The 27,580-nt window shown below is 48.0% G+C and overlaps 2 protein-coding genes across 4 annotated transcripts in view; one reads left to right on the top strand and one right to left on the bottom strand.

Annotated features, from left to right (window-relative positions):
- Positions 1–3,046: 3,046 nt before the first annotated feature.
- Positions 3,047–27,580, bottom strand: part of LOC147011221 (uncharacterized) — a 36,264-nt gene continuing 11,730 nt past the window's right edge. The window contains exons 2-4 of one of the 3 annotated variants that reach the window (XM_085859390.1): positions 20,538–20,624; positions 6,115–19,610; positions 3,047–5,581 (exon numbers count right to left, since the gene is read on the bottom strand). In XM_085859390.1, coding sequence (XP_085715516.1) covers positions 10,535–11,494 — 960 coding nt within the window. In that variant the 5' untranslated portion in view covers positions 11,495–19,610; positions 20,538–20,624 and the 3' untranslated portion in view covers positions 3,047–5,581; positions 6,115–10,534. Of the gene's footprint in view, positions 5,582–6,114; positions 20,625–27,580 lie in introns of all 3 variants that reach the window. The other 2 variants (XM_085859389.1, XM_085859391.1) reach the window with 2 other exon arrangements.
- Positions 5,580–27,526, top strand: LOC147011222 (uncharacterized). The gene is made up of 2 exons (XM_085859388.1): positions 5,580–5,944; positions 24,522–27,526. Exon 2 carries the CDS (start codon positions 24,862–24,864, stop codon positions 26,305–26,307), a length of 1,446 nt encoding a protein of 481 aa, XP_085715514.1. The 5' UTR covers positions 5,580–5,944; positions 24,522–24,861; the 3' UTR covers positions 26,308–27,526.

The following is a 27,580-nucleotide window of genomic DNA, read 5'->3' on the forward strand; positions in this document are numbered from 1 at the left end:
GTATATAATATGGGAAAAGTCATTGGTGAATGGCCTGAAACAGTATGTACAATAATAAAACGCACACACGGACAAAGTGATGATTTGTCGGTGTGACCGTGTCGTTTAGCTGAAGATTTTGGGGAGAAAAACGCTCTGCACAGAGTATGGTCCCAATGGATGGATGGATGTCCGAAAGGCCTCGGTCAGTGTCCCACTGCCCGACAGCTCAACTGCTCAGTCCGCCCCTGACCAGTATAACCTTTCCTCAGGAAGCTCCTTTGGCAGCACATGCTCTGTTACGAATATGGTACATCAATAATTATCAAATACAAGTTACAACTGAATAGGGAAAGTGAAAAAAAAAAGTGGAATGGAAATTAAAACCGTTGAAAAAGGATAGAGCATGGACATATATAGGAGAGGGGAGAGAAAGGGGAGGGGGAGAGGGGGAATGGTGGAGAGAGGGAGAGGGGAAGAAGGAGGGGGGGAGAAAGAGGGGAAGGAGAGAGAGGAGGAGGGAATATGGAGGAGTAAGGGGGGGCAAGAGGTTTCCTTATGTATCCATCCTGTCCATCCCATTAATTCCTCATTACCACATTGTTTATCCAATTCTCCCTCCATTTTGTCCTTCAACTCCACTGTTGGTGTCCCCCCCCAACCCCCACCCTCTTACTCCTTTTGTCCTGTTGCGTCCTAATCCGTTTCGTGTTGTAGCTTTTCCACAAGCCTTGACTGTGTACAAAAAATGTCATGGGTTGGCAACCATTGTACAGGCTTCATGGGCCAAATGATCTCTTTCTGTATTGAAGTTCCTTGGAAGGGAAGTCATCTATTATATATTGTGAACCATGGTTTCTGTCCGTGCGTTTGTCTGTCTCCTGTTTATGTTGGCCGCTTCCCACACTTCGTTTGAAAAAAGCTCAACATCCACTTTTGAAATGATGGGAGATCAGGCATGAGTAATGTTGATGCCAAATTTTATTTTGCACTCCTTTTAGACAAATCCAACCTCCAACACACTGTGTTCCACCACCATTTTGCGGTGGACGGTATAAGTAGCTCAGAGCTTTGGTTCTGGGCGAAACCAAGAGCGCAACACAATTGACCTTTTGAAAGTCTATCAAATATTATTTAAATTGATCGACTTAAACTTTTCCCGTAACTGGGGATGGATACTCTTCCTACTAATGGTTATTATATGTATGTACTGTATACGAGCAAATAAAACCCGTCGCTTCGCTAAGAGAGGGGAGGGAGAGAGGAGGATGAGGGGGGATAAAGGAGGGAAGGGAGGAAGAGAGAAGGGAAGGGAGGGAGAAGGAAGAGGCAGAGGGGAGGGGGAGGGAGAGAGGAGAGAGTGATTAGCAAGGAAGGAGCGAAGAGAGAGGAGGGGAGGGGGAACTAGGAGAGGCAAGGAAGGGAAAGAGCGAGTAAAGGGGGTGGGGAGAGCAACACTTTACCAAATGTTACAATACACTCTTGGGGGGGGGGGTTGGGAGCGAGGAGGATGGGGAAGTGGGCAGGGGGTTTGGGAGGAGGTGAGGGGAGGGGTTCTCGACTTACGTTTGGTGGTGGGACTTGTGGAGAAGGGGGGCGGGGGGTGTGGTACTGGATTGAATTAAATGGGGTACGTTAAAACACCATTGTTAAAACAGCATGTTAATACAGCATGAGGAGACTGTAGGGAGATATCCATAGGGGGTGGAGAGAGAGAGGGAGAGAGAAAGAAAAACAGGAGAGAAAGAGAGAGGGGGAGGTAGGGGAGGGAGAGAAGAGAGGGGTGAAGGGTGGAGAGTGATGAAACGGGGATGGGGGAAGGGTGGGTAAAATCGGTTTGGTCCATCCATCCATCCAACCCTTCAACCATCCATCCAACCCTTCATCCATCCATCCAACCCTTCATCCATCCCTTCTATCCCATCTATCCCTTTCCTCCATCCATTCCTTCCATCCCATCCCTCCATTTATTTATTCCTTCCCTCCATTTAGCCATTCTTTCCCTCCCTTCATCCATTCCTTCCTTCCATCCATCCAACCCTTAATAAGGAACGACAGGCTTGGCACCACACGACACTGTGGGGCACAACACAAGCAGGTGGTCATGCAGAGGGACAGTGTGGCTTGCAGTGTGACCAAGTGGCTGAAGCACTCAAGGAAGCACTCCAATGAAGCGGTTGATAAGGAACAGCTGGCTTGGTAAGCAAACAACTTAATTTCATCCCAAAGATGCCAAAATGTCAAATATGTCCAAATTGGTCAAATGAACACTTTTTTTTAGGAGTCGGAACTGCTGATAAGTTCAATTCTGGAGTTTACATTTTGTAATTCAGCTTAGTTTAAGAGATTCTCGGGGTTATCACGTGCAGAAATGAAATAAAGCCATGAATGCTGACCTCTCCAGGCGTTTATAAGCATTGCAATGTACCCAGTGATTTGTAAATATGATGACAAGGCATTCGATGATATGAGTAAGGAAAGTGAAAAATAAAACTTTATCGTTAATAAACTTGCTGCCTATTCCAACTCGAGGCATTGGTGTGCAGGCCGAACAAAAGGGTGAGTGAAGACCCCAGCGATGGACACCGACCGAGGTAACCAGGATGCCCCTTAAGATGTCAGCGAGGGAGAGCGAGGTGGCTGAGCATCACCTGATGAAGGATATAATTAAATAAGGCCGTTAATTATCTTCAAAAAGGGTGTTTTAATTAACGCAAACACCCAATTTTCACTCTTGCACTTCCTTGGAGTTCCCTTCGTTTGCACGCAAAGTTTCAGGCTGTTCGGTTTCATGGTTTTGGAGTTATGGAGGAGACACACTGACTGACAGACACATTGACACCCTCTGACATTTATTAGTATGGATAATAGATATTATCATCCAACGCATAACAACTGGCTAAGAGTAAGATACAAAATGAACTATTTGATCCTGTGGTGCTTGACTCATGTCCCTCTCACCTTTGTTCTGAATGTTCTGACACCCACCTCCGAAAAACAATTTTATTACATTTTATCTTAGCCATCATGGAAGAGTTGTCAATAAATCACAAACAACACAAAGACGTTAGGAGGGCAACGATGGTACTTTTACTGAATGACAAGAACATTTGGAATATAATAAATGAATACATGTGGGATATGACATTTGAACCTGGGTTATGCCATAATATGAACCAAGGGTTCACATGAGAAGTACAATAGGCCCAAGCCAAAGTTCATGAAAAATGAATGAAACCATATTATATTATGTCTTTCATTCACAAATGGCACAGTAAGCTTTTTCACACAACTTCTGCTCTTCATCAGCACTCACAATCACCAAATCACTCAAACTGGCATCTTTACTTCCAAACCTTGTGATGACATCACGGCTCTCCAAGACTAATCTATCCTTTGCTTCTGTCGACCAGCCAGTTTAACTTTCCAAATGATTCCGGATGTTTTTCAATCCGCTTTATGCCAGCTGTGCATTCTTTTCATCGTCAAGTTCATGGATTTCTTTCAAAAGGACCAAGAACGTGACCGAAGCTTCGACGCTTGAAGCCGCCACTCAGTGAAATGGTCTTTATTGTGTGTGCTCTGCAGTCAACTGAGTCTCGAGATAGTAATTTGGTGATGACATGAGAAACAAAATGACAGATAAGAAGACATCATTGTAGTTTATAACTGTAATATGTTATTATATAGACTGGCAGGATGGCCGAGGCCCGATAGATATGCACACGCACATCTAAGCCATCCAGCCTGGGTTTGAATCCAGACAAAGCTATAAACTGTCATCCCAGTGGTTTCACAGCCAGGGTGATTCATCAGTGTGTTTGCCGTCCGTCCGTCGGATGGACGTTAAACCGGGCGTCCCGTCTGCCGGCATTGGTTACCCCGTGCGGGCGAAGCGAAGAGCAGGGTTAAGCAATCGGTTCGCTTTGTCTATCTGTCTGTCTGTCTGTCTGTGTCTCCAAACATCAGTTTATGATGGAGGAACAACTTCATTTCAATTGAGTGTTATATTTTGAACATGAATCTAAAAACGAACCTGTAGATTAGCAGCACTTTGGCGATGAATTCATGTGTTTTTTTTTCTCTTTCTGGCTGTGAAACAAAAAGTTTCCAAACAGGAAACGTACTGGTTTTAAAGACGTCCAAAAGGACACAAACAACAGGCACGAATAATTAATGTAACGTGTTAAATCGAGGCGGTGTAAAAGACGCTGCATCAACGGCGGTAAACTTCCGAAATTTTTTTTTTACTAAAATCTTTATTTCATTTCAATTGACTTATCGTCTTGAACACTGTGGAACACAAATCACCTTTTGTCACTTTTTTAAAAAAACCCATTTAGCAGGACATGGACAAATATTACGGCACTTCACATCATCTCGACCAATCAAATTTGCCGCTCGCAGACCCCGCCAGGTGGTCTTGTGAACTCTCTTGGCTAGATGGTCGATGTCGATGGTCCCACGGTGTCCTTCGCAAAGAGGAGGCGAGCTATCGTCAGCACTCTGACCAAATTCCTGCCCTAACGACAGCTGGGAAGGCAATGGCAAACCACCCAGCATAACCCTCACCAAGAAATTGCTCCGGCAGCACCGACACCCTGCAACACAGTATGGTGCATCAGAAGATGTTATTCTCCAATGGAGAATAGGAAAGCTCCATCTGAGGCGGGAAACCTCTAGATATGACGTGTCATTTTGGAGGTCAACCCCGTGTCACGTGACACACCCTCTGCAGGCTCCATCTATCATGACCAGGGTGCATGCGACTGATCCAACGCCTCCACCCATTAACATTGGGACAGACATTTTGAATGTGGCCAGGTATCACAGTGTTGTCTTCAGTGTCCACGATCAATTGCTAGCAAACGGAGCAGCCAGCTTAATATGTCTTTGCGTACTCTGTAAATGGAATGGTGCCATTCCGTTAGAAATGGTGGTCTGAAGCCAAAGACAAGTTGAGTGGTCGACGAACTCTCGAGCTCAGACATTCGTGAAAGCTTCATACGCTCAATGTACCGCATCACGTGATCTCGAGAACAATTGGTGTTTGTTTGTTACAAGGATGTAAACAGGGCTCGAAAAGCAAAAGGAGCGATATGAATGAAGAATGTTATAAAAGACTATTAGGAATTGTGAGCGACGGGTACACATGCCGTGCGGGGCGGCACTAAACGTACACGAGTTGAGAAGAATACCGTTTGTGTGTCGGAGAGTCGGACAAGAAGGTGAAAGAAAACGGCATCAAATCGTCTTTGTCGTTCGGTGCGGAGGAGAAATTAATGTCTTGGGAGCCAGTGACGGCTCTTCTCAATGAAACCACAGTTACGTAGCTGCCCAGGATGATGGTGGACACCATGAACACGACGGCGATCGCAGAGACGACCGCCAGGATGACTGCGTATTGCGTCTTCCACGGCAATCCGTCGTCACCACGGACGAGTCGAGTGTCGTTGCCGTGAGGCTCTGGGTGCTCGATGCCCTGGGTACCATTGGGTTTCCCGCCAAGCTCACCTCCCAGCGCAGAGCAAGTTCGCACGCTGACGAGCAGCAACACGAACGTCATCCTGGCGTGAGCGTCCATCCTCGCTTGCTGTTACATCTGTGAACACACACACACACACACACACACACACACACACACACACACACACACACACACACACACACAAACACACGTGAGAGCTTCGTGGTGCTCATCCTACTACACGACATGCCGTGCCGGAGATTCGCCTGCAGGGCGTCGCCATTCAGAGAGCGTGGAAGTGTCATTAAGCCGGCCGTCCCTTCCGTGAGCACCGCCTTGTGTAATATGTTCAACATCACGTTATCCTGGTCAACCGCAAGTTAAAGACTCAAAGTCCGTGCAGTGCGGTCGTCCAGTGGGACACGTACAACCCAGATGTATGGATGGCGACGATCACGGCTCGGAATACACGGACTTTACCGGAACCTGGCGCCATGTGTAAGTTTTATAAGGACATAACGATGTGTGTGTTGACGTGGAATATGAAGCCATCGTGTGTGTTTGATGAGGTGTAACAGGACGAAGCGCGCGCTGGAGTTAATAACGGGATTAAAATGGAGTTTATGAATAGTAATTAATTAAATACTGTATGATATTGACGAACTCACCAGAACATCTCTCGCTGTGCTCGGTTCGCCTCGTACCGTGCGGGTGTGGGTGCGGGTCCGTGCCGACGACGTGTCCCGAGGAAATGCCGTCGCGCTTCCTGAATCGAAACCGTTAACTTACCAAGAAACCACATGGAGTGACATCACGTCCTGTGCTCCAACGATCGGCGGAACAAAGCCAAGTGAATTGTAGAGTTCAATCCATTCGGGCCAATTCGGGTGGATCTGCGGTCGTGCCAATGAAAGTGGACCCGCGGTCGTGCCAAACCCAGTGGACGTGAGGTCACACCAATGAAAGTGGACACGCGGTCGCGCCAATTCGGGTGGATCTGCGGTCGTGCCAATGAGGGTGGACATGCGGTCGTGCCAATGAGGGTGGACCCGCGGTCTTGCCAATGAGGGTGGACCCGCGGTCGTGCCAATGAGGGTGGACACGCGGTCGTGCCAATGAGGGTGGACCCGCGGTCGTGCCAATGAGGGTGGACCCGCGGTCGTGCCAATGAAGGTGGACCCGCGGTCGTGCGAATGCGGGACCCGAGCAGTCAAGTTACAAGAGGGGCCACAAGGATGTAATGACAAAAAACACATCCGTGGAATATTTCAAAGCGTTCCTTTTCGTGTGTACCCTGTGAGGTAACGCGCCTCAACTGTGCAACAACCCAGGGCGAAGCGAAGCGAACCGACTTGGACACCCTTTCGTGGATTTGGACTTGGTCCATGGAAAATATCGGGCGGATGTGGCTTCAGACAGACCTTCCTGGAACCGCTGATTCAGTGACTCTGGAACCGCGAACACTGCCGGCCCATCAGGAAGGTGGACCCGCGGTCGTGACAAACCTCCCGGTCGTCACATCTGCCCCCTCCCGCCTTCACCCCCACACGCAATCCACGTGCACTCTCACCACAACGCCAACCCCACCCATGGCCACACCACAAACGCAATCCACCTCGACAACCATTCAATGGGCAGTGGGAAGGGGGACAATGGTGGAGGAAGATGGAGTGGGGGGGGCGGTAGGGGGTGTATAGTGGCGATCGAAGAGGTGCCGAGCACAAACAACACTTCAGCAATCACAATGTCACGTGACCACGTGGGGATGTATTATTTTAACAGAGGGAGAGGGACTTGAAGTAAAAACTTTTAAACCGCTGTATGTCTGATTTCCTCGATTGTTTGGTGGTTTTATCCCGTTTTATCGCCGTTCGGATACGTGGCTCTGAGACTGTGGTTTCACGACGGCTTGTATCGCACAACGCACAAGTTATTTACACTCAGGGGTCGGGGGGGGGGGGATTAATAAACCCCAAACCGGAGCAACAGATGGGGTGACTCTTCATGAGAGCACAGGAAGTGCGTCACAATTGCTTGTGGACTGGGTGATTCTTCGTTGCCATGGTTACAGTGGAGGTGTTTGTTGTTGTTGTTGTGTTTGTAAGTTTTGTGAGCAGATTCAGCTCCATTGTTCAGTGAAGATTTATTCTCCTTGGAGCTATTCCTGGAGATAAACAATGTAAGTGTTCGTTACCACCATCCCTGAAGGTGGACGAGGGTTCGGTTTCCATCCCTGTTTGTCTGTCTGTGAACAAGATATCCCAAAAGGTTGTGGACAGATTCGCTCTCAAAAGGTTGTGGACGGATTTGGACAAAACTAGGTGGATGAGTTGGGTAGGTGACAATAGGTGACAATTCGATTTTAGTTCAAGTCCGGGTGCAGATCCGGCCTATCAGTGGGATACAAAACATGACCTATTCAGCCTGGCGGAGGTATGCACTCTACCGAGTGCCGTTCTAGTTTAACCATAAGTTGATTTAGTATGTTGAATGGGGATTGTGTCAATGTTATCACTTATGAACGCCCTTTCTTTCTTGAGGGTGTTTGCCAGCACCAGCTGGGGTTTGAGGTGTGCTGTAAGGTCGACATGGCCTCCATGGTGCACCAAGGGACGTACAGCTCGCCTAACTGCCTGTCCCATATCCACCCATTTTCGTCGGTGGATGTCTAAGATGTCTTGCTAGCTTCAGAAAGGAGCAAGCGATTGTGTGACGGTTACTCATTGGCTCAACCCCACATGCACCAATCTTTAGTATTGAACAATTGATTAATTTTGTTCACACTCATCTAAGGTTCATGAACGAGCTCGTACGTACATCACGTACAGGGCAAGGACACGAGGAGACATCAGTGCACGTTTACACAAGTTACAAGGACATTGATGGACAATTCAAAAATGAACACTTTGAATGAGATTTTAATTAATCAACTAACCAGATAGTATTCATAGAATATATATCCTGCACAGTGTTGAGGACTTGGTGTGAGCCAACTCTTGTTTTTTGAGGGGTTTTTTCCTTTGATGCAATGTGGCTGCCAGACTATGTGACCGATGACGTTAAATCTTCATCTATCTATAATTCCAGCAGTGTGTGTGTGTGTGTGTGTGTGTGTGTGTGTGTGTGTGTGTGTGTGTGTGTGTGTGTGTGTGTGTGTGTGTGTGTGTGTGTGTGTGTGTGTGACCGCTGTTTCTCGACAACCACTGTTCCGATGTAATTGAAACTTGCCAGGTATATTGCTGGGAACCTGAGTACGTGCCTTTTCAAGGTTTGATATTGTTACGAATTCGCGCCCGCCAGCGTGCGATCGGCCGCTTTCCACTAATAGCGACCGCGTCACCCACCGGATGGACAATTCAGTCGTGATCCTCCTGGAACTATCGCCAGAAACCAGTCACAGGTGGGGGTTTAACCTCACCACAGCACAGCCCTACCAGCTCCATAAACTGGGAGTGCCCTCCCTGGCGACTCCCCCTCGACGCTCACGTGGCAGGCTGGTTCCCCGGGCCCCTTCCCCGGGTGCCCGTGCCCACGACACTGCCCACGTGGCCAATGGCGCCCCGGGCCCCCGCATCATGCGGGCGCACCCGTGCCCACTACGCTATCCCGGCCCCCACTGGACCCTTGGCCTACCACGGCCGACTAGCCCGGTGCCCGGGGTACCCACTCAGCGATACTCACCGTTCGCAGCCACGCTCCAAGCCCATCAACAGGGCTCCTGCACCCCTCCAAATGGGTATTGAGCCAGCATTCCCACCAACAGCAAAACGACCTCCATTCTGTCAATTTGACTAACCCGCTAACTCACATTATCCTGACCCCGGGGTCCCTTGGGTGGGAATCACTCCTCCCCCCAATCACTCATCGCACCATGCATTCCCCATTCACTCCATACACACAGACCCGATGGCCTCACTCACTCATCAAGTACACTTTCCATTCCTCAACTCACACTTCACTGATTCTGCCATTCTTCGAACTGCCTCCCCTAACTACCTCGTGCTCCCTCGTCGTCCCTTACACTATTGCACGTTCCTTTTAACTTACGTAGCTAAGCTACGTCCCCTCTACACACTCACAGTCTGTCACTGTTCTCAAAATAAACTTTTCCCATCCTAAATCTAACTAAAACCCCTCTAACTAATCCATTCCACAGGCCCCATGAGGACTTATCCCTGCCCCATGGAGCCAGTCTAGCTATGCTAACCCTTCCCACTAGCTAGTGTATCCTGTGCCCAGGCCAAGGGGCTCTTCCACCCCTTGTCCGGGAATCCTGTTCACCCGAAGCGAGGCTTGTTTTTTTTTTTTAATGCGTGCACCAGCGTGGCAACTCGCAACCTGCGCTCTTTTACTCCCATGACGTCATGGCAGCTGTTCGTGCACCTCGTCCCTTCTCGGACGGTACCATCCGGCAGGGATTCACCCTCCTGCCGGATTCCAACCCTACGTGCAGCCATGACGTCACCCTGTGCATTCAAAAAAAACAAGCCTCGCGTTTCGAGGGGCCCCACGCGAACACATGTGCTCTGCTCGTCAAAGCTTCACAAACACGCTCGCGTGGAGAACCCGTCCGGTCCAAATCCACATCCAGCCTACCTTTTGTGCGGCCGCGGGATCGGCAACATCCACTGCGGGCGTTTCCGGACCGGGTTTCACTCCCGCAACCGCGCACGCGGCGGTCTCGTGCGAAGCACGGCCCGAACCTCGCGCTCGCCGCCGTGCAAACCCGGCACGGTCCCCAAAATAGCTACGGCCGCTACTCGGCCTTTGTCCACCGTCAGGCTCCGTCGTCATCGCATTCTCGCGCATAAACTCTCACGTGCCACGAGGCTTACACACCTTGAGATGGCACTCACACCGGGACATGCGGTTGCATGTTCCCGCATGCCAGCCGCCATCTCCCTTACACACAGCGACCTCACACACGCTGTCTCTCTCACACACGGCTGTTCTTCACTCACGCGGACCATTTCATTCGCACACGTGGTTCCACTCACACAGGGGGTTTCACTCCCACTCGGGGTCTCATCCGCACACGGGGTCTCTGTCACACACGCGGTCGCTCTCACACACGCCCTTGCACCCACGCTATGTGCGCGTTGCAGCACGCATTTCACCACGCTCGTATTCACACATTTTGACACCACACACACCGGGACCACACTCGTAACCACACTGGGGATTCGTGCCACCCCAAGGGTTTCCGGGGCCTCTATACCCCCCCAAGCTCTCCGTGCACCCGTCAACAGCACTCGCCCCCTTAACCTCGCAAAGCTCGACCGGACCCACCTGGTCGTGATCCGCTTCAAGGGGGCATACTCCCTCCCCTCGTTCCATAAGGAGGCCATCCAGCTGCTCACACCGGGTCTCGAGACATTCCGCGAGCTCGCCCCCATTATCCTCCACTACCTCCGTGTGTGTGTGCTCGTCCTTAACCCCATCCAATTCACCCTCTATCTCCCGTGTCTCTGCCAACTCAGTCACCTCATCACCCATTACCTCCCTTGTCTCCACCATTATTTCTTTTATCTCCTGCGTCTCCGTCACCACGTGTCTCGTCTCACACGTCTCAGTCACCCCCTTTACTTTTTCCCTCTGTGTCACAGTCACTTTCTCCGTCACCTTTACGCTTCTCGCCCAACACGTCCCCCAAATTAATCTGTCTTCACCCGCCTCCATTGCGGGCCTGACAGCCGTTGCACTCCCCCTCAGCTCGTTCGCTCCAACACGTGGCGTCGCCATTTTGAGCTCCACTGCCCGCGTTTCGCTCCCCGCAATTGCCATTATGCCTGCCTGCAGGCCTCGGCCTATTTGCTGCATCACACCCCGCATTTTTTTCATTTCCTCCTTCATTCCGTTTTTCACCTGTGGTATATCCGCATTCATTTTATTATTCACCCTGCACGCATTTGTTTTTATTTCGCTCATTTGTTGCGTCTTTCCATCCATTTTGAGTGCGTTTCCATCCATATTTTCGTTCATTTGTTGCGTATTTCCATCCATTTTCTTATTCATGCCGTTCATTGCTCCCATCAATGCTTCCAACATCCCTCTTACGTCAGCTAACCCCGTGGTAGTCGATTCGCCATTATCGGGCGCGGATCCGCTGGGGGCTGGGGAAGGATTTTGACGGAGGAGGGGAGGGGGGTGTAAAAACCCGCGGCCGCCGCCGCTGCGCCAATTTTGGACTCTGGGTCCGTTTGTGGGGGAAATTCAACCTGCACGGAAATGTCCTGCTCGGGGATTCTGTCCTGGGCCATGGATTCTACCATTTCTAAATCTCTTTCCAATACCTCCGGCACCCGTTCACCTTGAAAAGCCATCTTATTTTGTGGAATTTTTTTTTAAATGGCTCGAATTTGATGGGAATGGGGGGGGGCACCCCTGGGCAGATTCGCGCAAATTTAGTTTGGAGACCTGAGAGTTTGTTTCCCGCTCGCTGATACCAGTGTTACGAATTTGCGCCCGCCGGCGTGCGATTGGCCGCTTTCCACGAATAGCGACCGCATCACCCACTGGACGGACAATTCAGTCGTGACCCTCCTGGAACTATCGCCAGAAACCAGTCACAGGTGGGGGTTTAACCTCACCACAGCCCAGTCCGCATTCTACCTGCGCGAAATAGGGTGAATCACCGAATATCGAAATACCTAAGTACTCGCGCGGGTAACCTACCGAGGGGCCGTACCTCGCCGCAGGTCGGCTTGGGACACGAACCGCTTAAGCGGTCCGTTCCGTTCTACAGCGATAACCGAGCAGGTATTATCGCCGACCTCGACGGATCCGATTCTCCTTACCGGGTGTTTAAAACCCAACTAATTATTCCGCGATGCAAGATGGCATTTTCAATGGGGAATAGAGGACGCAACGAACGGGTTACATTTCACACAAGGACATTTATTACTTACACACAACACAAGCAAGGAATCATGCATGTATTTACAAGCGAGGCAAATAGAAAGCAATACAACCGACTACAATGAGAATGTACATGCACTTAACAGTTTTACTTAACAGACGGCGCCACGACAACATTCATTCAAAAACCCAAAAGAAACACAAGAAAAGACCCCCTCACAGACAAGGGGGTCAGGCTGGACCACTTGGGTCTTTATGGCACGGGGCTTGGGAGACCGAAGCAGGTTACCTGCACCCTCGAGGTGCCTCGATGGTCGGCGAGCTCTCTCTGGCACTCTCCTCCACGGACGTGCAGGTTCGTGTCCCACAGCCGGCAGAGCTGCACCTCCTCTTCGCGTCTCCGGTACGTCGCCCGGACTCTCCACCGACCCACACCTCTGGTGGACGGGTCGCTCCACAGACCCAGAGACCAAGACAAGACCAGACCAAGAGAAGGGCGCCAACGAAGAGAGGAGACCAGACCAGGAAAAGAGTGCCAACGAAGAGGAGGAGAGAGAGCTAGGCTCGCGGCTGTCTGCCTTATATAGCCTGGGGCTCCGCCCTTCACCCCTCCCCGTTTTCGGCTCCGCCTCCCTTCGAGAAGCTTCTCGAAAAGGGGCGTTTCTCAACTCCGACCGCCTCACTCCGCGTATCCACCAATCGCGAGCAAGCCGCCTCGCCCTTCTCGTCACACCAGCCTCGGAGAAAAAAGGCGGTAAAAAACCCACACGTCATCGCAGTTCCTTCCTTGGTCCCTTTACTTGGCGCCCTCGGACGGCTTTTGACGCGGAAAGGGTCATAGCGTGGTCTGTGGAGGATGGCGTTTGCAGGCTGGCGTAGTGGCGAAGATGGTGGTGGTTGTAATGGTGGGCGAGATATGTCGGTTCAAAATAACGATAGAGAAAGAAAAACCTACCTCAAAGGGTTACTGCCCGGTGAACATGAATAATTCCCATTAAACAACATTGGGGAAATCTAACTGAACACAGACTTATCGATCTAACTGAACTAAGGACCCTTTATGATGTTCTGCGAATTTCCACAGCCGTAACAATATTAATCGGACAAGTGGTTCCCAAGTTATGGCCATTTATTTACCAAACCAATGACAGGACACGTTGCTGCATAGGCGTGGCCGATGGGGAAAGGGCGCCATTTAGTTACCAATGACAGGACACGTTGCTGCGTAGGCGTGGCCGTTGGGGAAGAGATCCTCAGCCACATTCCCCATCACGGGTTACAACGTACGGACTTCTGGATAGTGATGACTTACTGTATTCTAATAATTTCTCGATTTCTTATGCGCATTTACAGATAAACACAATGCTCCAATCCAGTCGTCATTTACGAGAGCGAAGGAACGGCCTGTGTGGTTGTTCGAATTTTTTTTTTTTTTTTGCACGTACGGGCACACACGTACGGGCATGCGAGAGCGAAGGAACGGCCTGTGTGGTTGTTGTTTCTGGCACTCGGTTTGAAAGTTTTTTTTTTTTTTTTTGCACGTACGGCCACTAGCTAGCAGGTAATTTTTGTGATAATCGGACCAACAATTGCTGAGAATTTATTTTTCATACTGACCAGATCAAGCGTTGCATGTGTCGAATTATGACGTCATAATAAAGGCACCATTGACATCATCATTAACATATCTTATTCCCCATGGGAAGTACAATACAATGAGCCATGTTTCAATTTTTTTCCATGGAGTGGTTTCGGAGATGTAGAGGGGCAAAGTTTTTTGGTTTTTCCAAGATGGCGCCTGTACCACGTGACATATGATGTCATAATTATCACTGAAAAATTATCCAGGAGGAGGCACTGCAATGGTGAAAATTGTGTACATTGAATCAACAATTGTGGAGAATTTTTTTTTCATACTGACCGGATCAAGTGTTGCACTTGTTGAATTATGACGTCATAATGAAGGCACCGATGACATCATCATTAACGTATCTTATTTCCCATGGGGAGTACATGGCAATGGAACATGTGTAAAAAAATTTCCATGCAGCGGTTTTGGAGATATATAGGTGCAAATCTTTTCGGTTTTTCCGAGATGGCGCCTGTACCACGTGACCTAAGACGTCATAATTAGGACTAAAAAAATTATACATGAGGAGGCGCACCTATGTGGAAGACCGCATCAATTGGACCAACAATTGCAGAGGTTTTTTTTCATATTGAGCGGATCAAGCGTTGCACTTCTCGAAACATGACGTCATAATGAAGGCATCGATTACATCATCATTAACATATCTTATTTCACATGGGGAGTACTTGACAATGAGCCATGTTTCAATCTTTTCCATGGAGAGGTTTTGGAGATATTGTTGTGGGCCAGGGTTCGGTGGCGATAAACCACCACAAGGGGGAGCAGTAGGGTCGTCTCTACCGAACATCCCGGAATTTAGGTCGTGACTCTCGGATAAGTCCAAAAGGTCACGAGTCCCTTAGCGGACAGTGGTCGCCAATATTTTGAACGGCGTGGGGTAGGGTTAATTGCCTAATTTCAATATACCTAAGTACCCACGTCATCTAACTGTCATCTAACTACCGGGGAAAACCAAACCCTCAACGGACTCTGTCGAACCGGGTCGCTCTGGCGACCTTGGTCCGGTGTAACCGAGTGGAATTACCAAAGTCCGTCGGACCCAATGACAACTTACGGCACCGACGGCCTCACTATTTCTCAAGCCCGCACCATGCTGGGTCAATGGAAGAAAACACGGGCAACGAACTGTAACATTTAACAATTGGGGGTTTATTTATAATAGGGACAATAATCGGGAAGGGGGACACAGAGCAGAGTTACAACCGAATATCAGGCAGGCAATGTACAACGAAAAGAAAACACTTAGCAATCCTACTTAACAGACTGACGCCACACACACACACACACACACACACACACACACACACACACACACACACACACACACACACACACACACACACACACACACACACACGAAATGGACCCCGTTGGGTCTTTATTGGACCCTTTGGCTCGAGAGGGAAGGCGAGCTGGGGGAACAGAGCCTGGCTGGGTACCTTCCCGCCTCGTGCAGTCACACTAATTATCATCACCACTCCAACCCACCACGGTGGGACTCGAACCCACATCCCGAAATCCACGGGCCCATTACCCTGGCTGCTCAGCCACCACCGCCACGAGGAGCCACCACAAAGGACCGCAGACCACGACCAAGACCAAGCCACCACGACAGACCAAAAGTAATTGGCCACGATGACTGCAGTACTCTGGTCCTGACAACCACTCTACTCTTTCTCTTCTCCGGCCAGTCGCCTCCTGATTGGACGAGGGGTTGTCGGGCGATCAGTGGCCTCCCCTCATTAGTCGGGCCGAACACTCCATCTGACTAAGGCGGAGTCGGCCCTGAGGTGATGAGCTTCCTGATTGGACAGGGGGGAATCCCCTCTTTTCCTGGGCGGAGTCGGAGCTCTGAGGTGAGCGAAGAACGAAGGAGATTTGTTGGCGATGTAAAAAACCTGACCATAAAAGAAACCCGCAGCGCACACATGAAATTAACCCATTAGACAGAAGGACGGGACCCTGACTATAAACACATACTTATCGAAATAACTGAACTGTGGGGGCTGCTGTCTGTTTGTGTGCAGGAGGCTTCCAAATCCGTAACAATATAGAGGTGCAAATTTTTCCGTTTTTCTAAGATGGCGCTTGTACCACGTGACCTATGACATCATAATTATCATTATAAATTTCTACAGGATGAGGCGCACCAATAGTCAAAATTTCATGTCAATTGGACCAACAGTTGCAAAGAAAAAAAATTCCATTACTTATCAAATCAAGCATTGTACTTATCAAATTATGACGTAATAATGAAGACAGCGATGACATAATCATTAACAAATCGTATTTCCCATGGGGAGTACTTGACAATGATGTACACATGACAATGAACCATGTGTACATTTTTTCCATGGAGTGCTTTCGGAGATAGAAAGGTGAAATTATTTTTCGGTTTTTCGAAGATGGCGCCTGTACCACGTGACGTATGACGTCATAATTTTAACTAAAAACTTCTGCAGGAGGAGGCGTATCTATTTGGAGAATTTCGTGTCAATGTTGCTGAGAAAATGATTTTTTTTTAAATGCAGACACGTACGGCCCACGTACACGCGACCGATCGCTTAACCTCACTTTTCGCTTCGTGAGCGCGGGGCAATTACGATTCTACTGCGTCATGAGCCACGTTCCCAGCTGGGATTAATGGCGAAAAAGGCCAAGTGCTTCAATAGTGACGATAATTAGTTATGGCGAACACTCGAACATGTGCATCAAAATGCCGGAAACTCGAAACCGTTCACTCATCGGTTGGTTTCTCATGTACGCTTCGCACTTCGCACCACCAGTCGTATCCGACAGTCCGAGTTAAAGCTCAGCTAACTTGCTATTCACTGATTTTCATCACGTGATGCGGCATGTGTATATGACGTCACAAATAAAGTTTGCTCTCTTGTTCACACACGTTCACCGCTTTCGGAGCAGGTGGTTTTGCTCCCAATGCAAGCGACTTTGAACTCACCTGGGCTACGAGATCGAAAGTTCACCTGCAAATGTAAATGCAACAGGTTGAATGGGATCATCGACACACGCACACAAAGATTACAACTTTCCCACCAAACGTCAAGTTTAAATTTCTTAAATATAACCTTGTTTGTCTTTATACTTTTGCAAATTTTCTTGTTTATGTTTTGAATGGTTTGTGGAGAAAGGGGAGGTGGGGATTTGGGGGGAATATGGATATGGAGGGTTTGTTTAGGTGGTGGGCGTAGGGTCATGTGAGTAATTTGTTGGAGAAGAGTATGAAATTGGAAGAGTTTATAACAATAGGTTATAACAAACAATAGGTCTCAAGATAGTATTGTTGCAGTGACGGTTACCGAGACACCAGCTTTTCAATCAGGGGGATTAATCCCCGGTTGTCCTTGGTAGAGCCGGACCTGGGGCCACCGCTCACAATTAACGTTGTGGTACGGTGGGTTGTTTTAAAACCAAGAACGCCACCCAGTCAACCACGAGTTCCAGTGTCCGCCATCTAATTATTCCGTTTAACTCGAGGTCATGTGGTTAACCTGAGCGGGGAGCGCGCCCTCGGCAAAGCACCAATATTCTCCGATTAGATGTTAATTAGGGCGGCCGAGCGTTTTAGCCGCCGGTGCGTGCCGACGATTTTTTTGGTCAAATCTGTGGTAATTACCTCCCAGTCTACCTCGGTTCGAACAATGCTAGACCAATGGAAGAAAAGGACAAATATAGACAGGTTGGAAATCGACAAATAATTTATTAATAATAAAAGAAATAAATAAAATGAACCTTTTCCTTGCTGAGGTAAATAAAGAATTTCAAAGTAAAATCAATCAAAATGCCAGGAAAGAGACAAAGAGCAGATGCTTATTGGGGGGTTGACTTACACCTAAACACAGACAAGGGTACCCAGCAGATCATTCAGGGGGAGGGGAGGGGAAGAAAATCGTCTCGCTCACCAGAAAGTCGTCCGTGAAGAGCAAACGTCCTGAAATGCGTGCGTGCTTGTCACATCCGTCACCAGCACCCAGCTTTGCCGTGCACCTTCTCGTGGGGCAGCCTTGAACGCCAGTCGAGGTCTGGAGGGCACCGAGAAAGTCCGTCGCGGGTTTAGACCCTGGTGCCGCCGGTGATCGACCCGTGCCTCACTTGTTGGCGGCACCACTCACACCCACACCACACGCTCGCTTGCCGAAGCACTCGGAAGGGCGAATTGTTATGTCGGCGCTGGTCAGACACCCGCTTCTTGGTCGCTTCTCTCGCCCTTTGCTTTTTCCTCTCTCCTTTCACTTTTTCTCTCCTCACTTTTTCTCTTCAGAACATCTTTCTCCTCACAGAACGTCTCTCCCCACAGAACTCCTCTCCTCCAGAACGCCTCTCCTCACAGAACCCCTCTTTCGCTCATTTTTATATCCCCGGGCCATCTCCACGGGGTGCTGTCTGTCCCAAGCTCACCCCGCCCCACCGGGGCATGGTTACCATGACGACCCATGCGCTCTCAAAAAAAGCAGGCATCGGAGCTCGCTAAAGAATGCTGCTGAGGAAAAATGAGGGTGGGCTTCAGAGCTCATGAAAGAAATGTGTGTGAACGTGTCCATCGTAAAGAAAAAAAGCTTCCCATGAGAGAGGGGATCTATCATTAACCCTTCTCAATGCATCACATTTAAGATCCCATTAGACATGGGGTTGGGGCTAATCTGAACATGCATTTAAGGAAATAACTGTCTGAGGACCTGGATGTGTGGATGCATTCATCAGACCGGATTCTGACATCCGTAACACTACCCCTTTCCCAATCCCAGACTTGTCCCGAGTCGTCCAACAGCTGGCGACATCGGTTTAAATTTTTTTTTTAATCACAACATTGCAATTAGCAGTACCGTGTGACATGCAGGTGAAGTTACCCCCTACCTAGTATGTTTTAACTCTACTCTTCAGTGTGTGCAACAATTTAAATAATTGATAATTGCTTTAATAATTGACACAACTATACAACGATATACAATTTCTGACCTAGGACCTGTAGAAATGCAGAAGAAAAATTGTGGAAGGGGGGGGGGGGGAGAACACCTGCCGATTATTGCCACCTTCATGCTCTTCACCAGCACACCGAACAAAATAAACCGGCAGGCCAGTGACCGGCATACAGGCCATAAACGTTGTGCCTTCAAAACAAAAATGGTCAAGAAGCAGCAATAACAAGAACAGCCACTTCCTCCACAGAGCTGTGTTCATGCGGTTCATGGCCATAGTGATACGTGGCAAAACAAGTGAAGCAAACTGACATGAGCCTGGCATGTGGCTGGCATGAAACCGGCATTAGCTGGCATAAAGCTGGAATGAGCTGGTATAAAGCTGGAATGAGCTGGCATGAAGCTGGTAGAAAGGGGCTGCAACAAAGGGGCAGTCCATAAGTGTGGTGGCATGCTGCTACAGTAAATGCAGTTCAACAAAATAAAAAAAACCAAACTACCATGATAACTGGAACGGTGTCACCTGGTATTAGGCTGCAGCAAGTAGCAGTCCACAGAACAGGTGTGGGTGGAACACAGGCCACGGAGCAAACGGTTAAATGAGGTGAGGGATGCCCCGATACAGAACAGGTGATCCAGCAAGGCGAGCGACACTTTGATGCAGAACAGGTGATCCAGCAAGGCGAGCGATGCCTTGATGTAGAACAGCCTTTCGATGGTCCTGGGGCAGTGGTGAGACAAAGCGAAACAGCAAACAGCAACAGCACAAAAAGAAAAGAAAAGAAATTAATCCAGGTAATGCCAAACACCAGGTCCGACCAACATGGTCAGCCGGTCCCTGGTGTGCACATACTTGGGGCAGTGGCGGTGGTGCCGGGAGAGAGAGAGCTCGAGGTTGGCCCTACTCGTCCGCAGTCCGCACCCATCCGTCTTTCCCATATACACTACCCTAGCCCCCCTCTTTTTACAATTCGTCGCTATGTCTCGTCTCCTATATCCCACTATCCCCATTGCCAAATCCGTATTCAATCCCCCCAAGATTCCTTGGAAAGGAAGAGCCGAACTACATGGAATCCTACACTTACATCGTGACAAGTCTCGTTCTTGAGTCCGACAGGAGGGCAAGTCCAGCAGCATGCGATCATCCCGACAGTGGATGGTGCGAAGGGGTCTTCATCAATCCTAACTACGCTAATATTGCTCCACTTTTAAACTTTCCCCGGGGTTATACCCTGCCAAGAGGCCTTTGTTAAACTATGGGGTTCTAAAAACCCAAATTCCCATCACCTACGTGTTGGTGCTCTCACAATTTTGGGCCTTGCCCACCAAATTTTCTTTCTGTGCCATCGCACAATTTCGTGGCTGGGTAGTGTGGTTCCACTAGCAGGTCTGCCCACCTGCATACTCACCATGAGCACCCCTTGGGTCACTGGAGCTGCCTCCGAAGTTACCTGCTCCTCACCCTAACATGGTGGATGCCCTCACTGACACTCCCCCCTCGATGCCCACTTGGCATTTTGGCGCCCCGGGTCCCGCTGCTCAGGCACCTGGTCCCATTGAACACTACACTGGCACGCCAGGCCCCTCTCCTCGGGTACCTGCGTCCATGAATACACTAATGGCCCCCTGGTTCTATCTACGGCCTCACCTGGCCGAAGAGCCTCCAGCGCCCGGGGTGCCTGCTTCATCCGAACACTACACTCACAAGCCACACCCCCAGCCGGTCCATTATCTCCTGCACCCAACACACAAAAAAATGTTTGTTTATTTTTTTTTTAACTTTCCACAATCAGCACCAACCACATAACAACATCCATGTGTAAATTTACCTAATCCCTCTCCCTAACTTTAAACTAATCCCGGGTTTCATTGGGTGGGATCCACTCCCCCCATTCAATCCTTCACACCATGCATTCTATTACTCACACTCATACTGGCCATTGCCCTGCCCTCAAACTCATAATTCATTTATCACACACAAACACATTTCCACTCACCGACAAAGCATCACCTTACTCATTTCCCCTCACTAACTCGTGCACCCTCGTCATCCCTTATACTACGCACGTTCCATTTAACTCTATCACTAAGCTACATCCCCACAACACGTTCATGTCTCCAACTAAACAGTCCCTATTGTCGCTCTTGGTCCCTAAATTTATCCTTGCCTTCCCTCATGGTCGCTGCTTCGGTACCCACATCGAGGCTACCATCGCTGTCACTCCCATGTGGGCCTAACAATGCCATCCCCCTAGGGCTAGTGCTCCTGGGCCCCGGAATGTGAGGGGCTGTTCAAAAACTGCTCTCCACACATGGGGGTTACTGTCACCATCTCTTAGCCACATGAGCCCCCCGCATCCGCGGAGGTGCTCAGTCACATGTCTGTTGCATGTGCCTAAGCCTTGTTAAAAAAAAAAAAATAAAATAAAATAAACCCCATATCAAAAAATTAAACAATTCCAGTCTTATCAAGTTTAAATTTAAATCATGTATTCCCCATCACGACTTGATCATAAATGTGAAGTTTCACGTCGATTGATTAAGCGGTTCCAGAGAAAACATTATTTCATATTTTTCTTAAATCCAGGCAACACTTGTTGCTGACAGGTTGTGGGGCAAGAGCTCAGATGGGACTTAATCTGGACCTGCTGCCTCATCAAGTTAGGGGGTTAAATTCAGATTACATATATATATATATATATATATATATATATATATATATATATATATATATATATATATATATATATATATATATATATATATATATATATATATATATATATATATATATATATATATATATATATATATATATATATATATATATATATATATATATATATATATATATATATATATATATATATATATATATATATATAACTGGTGTTGGCACAGTGGTTCGGGCAGCTGCTTGGGATCCAAAAGGTCCTGAGTTCAAGCCCCGTTGGGCCACTGAATTAATACACCAGGGGGTTGACTCAGCCTGTCATCCTTCCGAGGTCAGCGAAATGAGTACCAGTATACTGGGCCGGTGTATACCCCGGTTAAAATAGGTGTACCAGATCCCTGTGTCGCAAGAGGCGACCAGGGTTGCGTCAGGAAGGGCATCCGGTGTAAAACATGTGCCAAATCACTATGCGGATCATATGGATGATCTGCTGTGGCGACCCCTAACGGGAGCAGCCGAAAGAAGAAGAAGAAGATATATATATATATATATATATATATATATATATATATATATATATATATATATATATATATATTGTTATGTTTGAGGGGGGGTATGCATTCAAAGGGTAATTAGGATGTTTAATTCGGTATGCCATGCTGTTCGAGTTTGCCAGGATCTCGATGTAATAAGTAGTAATTCAGTGGTGATAAGTTGTCTAGTAAATGTTCATTTCTTCAAGGGGGGAGATGATAATTGTCACGTAATTAGATAGGGACACGGGATAGGGTAAGTGTGTCTGCGTAAACCCCTTTTGGTATTCTCTGAAGACTGGCCGTGACGTCACAGGACAGTACAGCGGATGGCTCCGCCCCGTGATCACGATTGGCAGAAGGCGACGGCAGTGGGCCAATAAACGGCTCGATTGGAGGTGACGAGGGCAGAAGGATAAAAAGGTTCTGTTCGAGGAAGAAGAAGAAGAAGATTACAACCAGAACGCTCGTGTTTTTTTGGTGTGGAACCTGTGGCGGCAGAGAGCGTCCTGGTGGCTGTGCTGAGTCGACCGTGCTCTTGATCATGCCTGGGAGCCTTGCCGAGCCTCGCTTTGGTTGGCTCTAGGGTTCTGCTGACTCGGAATACGGGGTCGGGCGGCGGGTGGACCTGCCTCCCTCTCCTGCTCGCGGCTTGGCGCGGGAGCTGGTTCCCTGGCGGCTGTGGGCGGACTTGGGCCAGGACTAGGAGGTCGACAGCACCGCGGTTTCTCCTGCCCCCCCCCCCCCTGGCGAGAGCAAGGCCGGCTCGTCCGGCGCCGATCCAGGGACAGTTGCGTCCACACCACGGTCCAGCCTGACCACCAGAGATAGCTACGGTGTGTGTGTGTGTGTGTGTGTGTGTGTGTGTGTGTGTGTGTGTGTGTGTGTGTGTGTGTGTGTGTGTGTGTGTGTGTGTGTGTGTGTGTGTGTGTGTGTGTGTGTCTGCTTGGCGCCTTAGAAGGTTTGAGATCACTTTATTCATTGGAATTGTCTGTGTTTTTCCCCACGCCCGATCCCACACCATCCCGTCGAATCGCCCCGGATCCCTCTTCTTGCCGAGTCTTGTTATTTCTGGTAAAAATAAAAAAGGAATAAACATCATCAACTCAGTGAAAAGTGACTCGTGCCACCTTCCTCGGCCCGTTTGCGGTAGGGCGATTAGAACCGCCGTCTTTGGGTTATATAAAAATAAATCGCCTCCATCGTTTCGGCTCATTCTACGTTGGCGGGACTGTTCAAGTCCCGTGGACGTCACAATATATGTAGTTATGGTTGTGGAAATTCACAGATCACCATTCAGGTTCCCCGAAGATCAGTTATGTCGATAAGTGTGTGTCCAGATTAGATTTCCCCACCGATGTATAACGGGTTTTATTCGTGTGTCGGGCTGTAAACCTTTGAGGTGGTGTTATTCTTTCCTATCTTTATTTGAAACATCTCCTCACCACCTCCACCAAAACGCCAACAAACTCCACAACCACGCCACCTCCACCACCACAACAGCATCTCAACAACCGCCGACATTTCCTCACCAGCATCTCCACGGCGCCACCATCTTTTCACGAACAACAACATCCCCAACAACCAACATCTCCACAGGCGAACACGATGGCATCCCCGCAGCGGCAGGGTGATTTTAAACAAGGCCGCGCATGACTTGCAAAACGGATCAAAACGACGAAAGGGGCGGAGCCAGCCGGGGGTGAAAGTTCAAAGGTGAAAGAAAGGAGGGCGCTGATTTTGGGAGACGGAGCCCAGGGCGACCCCTCCCCTCAGGGCTATTATTCCAAGAGATAGACGGCTTTAATCAGAATTTTGGATAAGGATGGTTTGACAGGCCTACCATATGTAAAAAAGGGTGCTGAATCCAAAAAAAGCAGCCTTATTGACCCTACTCAAGACAAAATGACAATTTTAACCCTTTTTGCCCATATATGACCATATTCGGTCAAATTATTTTGGGTAAGGTGGGTTTAATGAGAATTTTGGGTAAGAATGATTTGACAAGCCTATTTTAGCTAAAAGAGTGTGCCGATTCCAAAAAAGCAGTCTTGTTGACCTCGCTCAAGACACAATGACCATTTTAACCCTTTCCAGTCAAATTATGACGATATTCGGTCAATTTCTATTGGTCCACGTTTGGATGTTCTGAAGGTGTGCACATCGTTTGAATTGTATCACATAATATTATGTTCTGTTCATGATAATCATGACATATAAATATATATATGATAAATATGTAATGAAGAAGTAACCAATTGGCCAATCGCTTTGTTCAGTTTTTGGCCACCAGTGGTCAAAAGTTTGAAATTCCATGTTGGGGCATATCTCATGTTTGCATAGTCTTTTTGAGCAGTGTGCAAAATCAACAATGATGTTAAGACTAATTGTTTTAATTTCTATTTTCATTTTCTGTTTGCAGGTGGCAGCACCTCCTTGAGTGGCGCAGATGATATAACATGTGCTTTAGGCCTACATCTTACTGTGCAGCTGACAAGACAGTTCATGTTTTTGGGACATGCTCCATGAGGAACTACCTTGGAAGTTAATCCTCATCATGGCTGATGGCGGAGAGGTGCCGTTGCAGTGTGTGTTGCATGTGGGTGATACAGAGCATGATGGTGATGCAGTGACTCCTTTTACTAAACAGACATGGGAAACAGCAGGCGACATCGCTCAATCCAGAATTCAATATCAGAAGAGATCAAAGTACCTCGTTATATGTGAATCCATTAACTTTGAAGCTGAACCACTGCCTCATTATGGATTTCATAGTGACTGTTACAGCAAATTCACGGCTTATCAGACACAGTCAAAAGAAAAGAAAATATTTTCTGATGAACATGTTCTATGGTGATGAACATGAAACACGATCTATGGTGGAACAGCCCCCAGTGGCAACTACCTCAACTACTGGTGTGCTGAAGAAAAATTGTATTTTCCGCAATGGTCCGGACCGTAAGCATTTCCCCAGTGGTTTTGAAACACTATCTCCATGTGAAACTATACAAGCACAGGACAGCATTTTAAATGCAGCAAGGCAACTGAACGACAAAGATTTCCTTCGTGAATATGAGCACATTGACTTCATAGCCAAGGAAGTCAACGACCACAACACATGCAGAGCAAGGTATATTGCTAAAAGTACCAAGCTTCAAATAAAAGAAAAAGGTTCAACGTACGCACAGAGACGAGAATCTGCTTTCTTAAGAATAATTTCATATATAGACTCCGAAATATTTCTGAAAGAAATTTCAAGGAAATTGGTTGATGTCAATCAAACATCTCTGTCAGGAAATGTGGAACACAATGAGGCACCAGAGTACGAATGCTCACACGTGGAGGCAGATACCAGCCTAGTATACCATCTCAGCATGCTGTCAAAAGCAATCCCAGGACAGAATGTTGTTGTCTGTGCAACAGATACTGATATCATGGTCATTCTCCTGTATTATTCAAGACAACTCAAGGCCAATGTGTGGATGGACCTTGGACATTCGAGTGATAACACTAGAAGGTATGTCCATATTACTGCGCTAGCAAACCACCTCGGCCCAGTTGTTTGCAAGGCACTACCAGGTTATCATGCTCTGACAGGATGCGACTACACGTCGCCCTTCTTCAGGAAGGGAAAGGTGAACCCATTGAAGAAAGCTCAGAAGAGTGCTCTCCATCTCGAAGGCATCAGCATGCTCGGAGAGACAACCGCCTTTGATGATGACGACAGCCTTGTAGAAAGATATTTCTGTTCACTCTATGGTCAGGGAGCATTATCATCCGTGAATGACGCCAGGTTGAAAATCTTCCTACAGAAATACAAACCGACAGATACAGACAGTCCATTGGAGAAAATAAAGGGACTTGATGCAGGCATGCTCCCACCCTGCAAAAATGTTCTGATGCAAAAATTGGCACGGTGCAATTACATGGCATATCTCTGGAAGCACGCACATCTAAGAGATCCACTAGAGAACATTCAACCCACAGATCACGGCTGGAAAGAGCTCAACGGAGATTTTGTACCACTCTGGTTTACCAGCAGTCAGATGCCAACTATTCTTTCTAAAACCATGGAACCAGAAGATGTCACAGATGGAGATGAGGATGATGATGACAATGATTGCATTACTGATGATGATTCAGAGGATGAAGAAGATAGTGATGATGATGATGATAATGGAAATGACGAATTGAATGTGGTAAATTGAAAGGGTAAATGGAAAGCTTGCAAATATCAATATTTGAAATATTGATATTTCCCAGAACAATATTCAACACTGGGGCTTATTCATATTTGGCCAAAAACTGGCAAAAAATAGTTATTTTGTCTTACATAGGGTCAACAAGACTGCTTTTTTGGTAATCAGCACTCTCTTTTACCTAAAATAGGCTTGTCAAATCATCTTTACCTCAAGTTCTGATTAAACCCACTATTTGACGGAATAAGGGAATATTTGGCCAAAAAGGGTTAAAATTGTCATTTTTTCTTGATTGAGGTCAATAAGACGGTTTTATTTGGAATCAGCACCCTTTTTTACATAAAGCAGGCTTGTCAAATCAGCCTTACCTAAAATTCTGATTAAACCCACCTACCAAACGTAATTTGACCAAATATGGTCATATTTGGTCAAAAAGGGGTTAAAATGGTCATTTTGTCTTGAGTGGGGTCAATAAGACTGCTTTTTTTGGATTCAGCACCCTTTTTTACATAAAGTAGGCCGATCAAACCATCCTTTCCCAAAATTCTGATGAAAGCCATCTATGTCCTAGGGTATATAAAAAGGCGCGTTTCGACGCCGAGAGTCTCTCTCTTTGGTCGGAGTTGGTCGGTGGAGGCAGTCAAGTTGGAGTCAGCAGCAAAGTCGCCAGCAGCTGGAGAGAGGTCGCCAGCCGGAGAGAAGTCGCCAGCCAGCTACTTAACGGTCCGGGCGATCGAGCCCCGAGTCGGTCGAGCGACGTTGAGGAGTGAGCGGGCTCTTAAAGAGCATCAACTCGAAAAGAGCAAGGCCCATTCGCTCCCCTGAAGTGTCGTCGGCCAGGCCCGATCGACCAGGCCGCGCTGCTAGGCCCGGGACCAACCAATCCACCGTTACCACAGCTGCCGCTTTGACCACAGGGACATACGAAGGGTCGCCGACAAAAAGACCATCGAGTTGCCTCAAGGGCGACGAAGGTAACCTGCACTGCCTCGCGGAGCTCCTTCGGTCATCCCAGCTCCGAGGAACATTAAAGGCTTACGAGCCCAGTTCTCTTCTTTCTTTTCTGGGGTTTTTGCATGGAAGTCTGTGGCGCCTTGTCCTTAAGTAGTGAACTGACTAAGTGCATGTAGATAATAAATAGATATCGGCTGTAGGTCTTTTTGCTCGTCTTGTCCCCTATCCCCCCATTCATTGCATATGTGTATTTGAAATAAATGTCCCCTTTGTTGAAATGTCACCTGCTCGTTGCGTCCTTTCTTACCATTGACTGCCATAATTGCAT

This window comes from Eptatretus burgeri, chromosome 16, assembly GCF_056783735.1.
Source record: "Eptatretus burgeri isolate ZD-2024b chromosome 16, Ebu_testis_v1, whole genome shotgun sequence".
Lineage (NCBI taxonomy): Eukaryota > Metazoa > Chordata > Myxini > Myxiniformes > Myxinidae > Eptatretus > Eptatretus burgeri.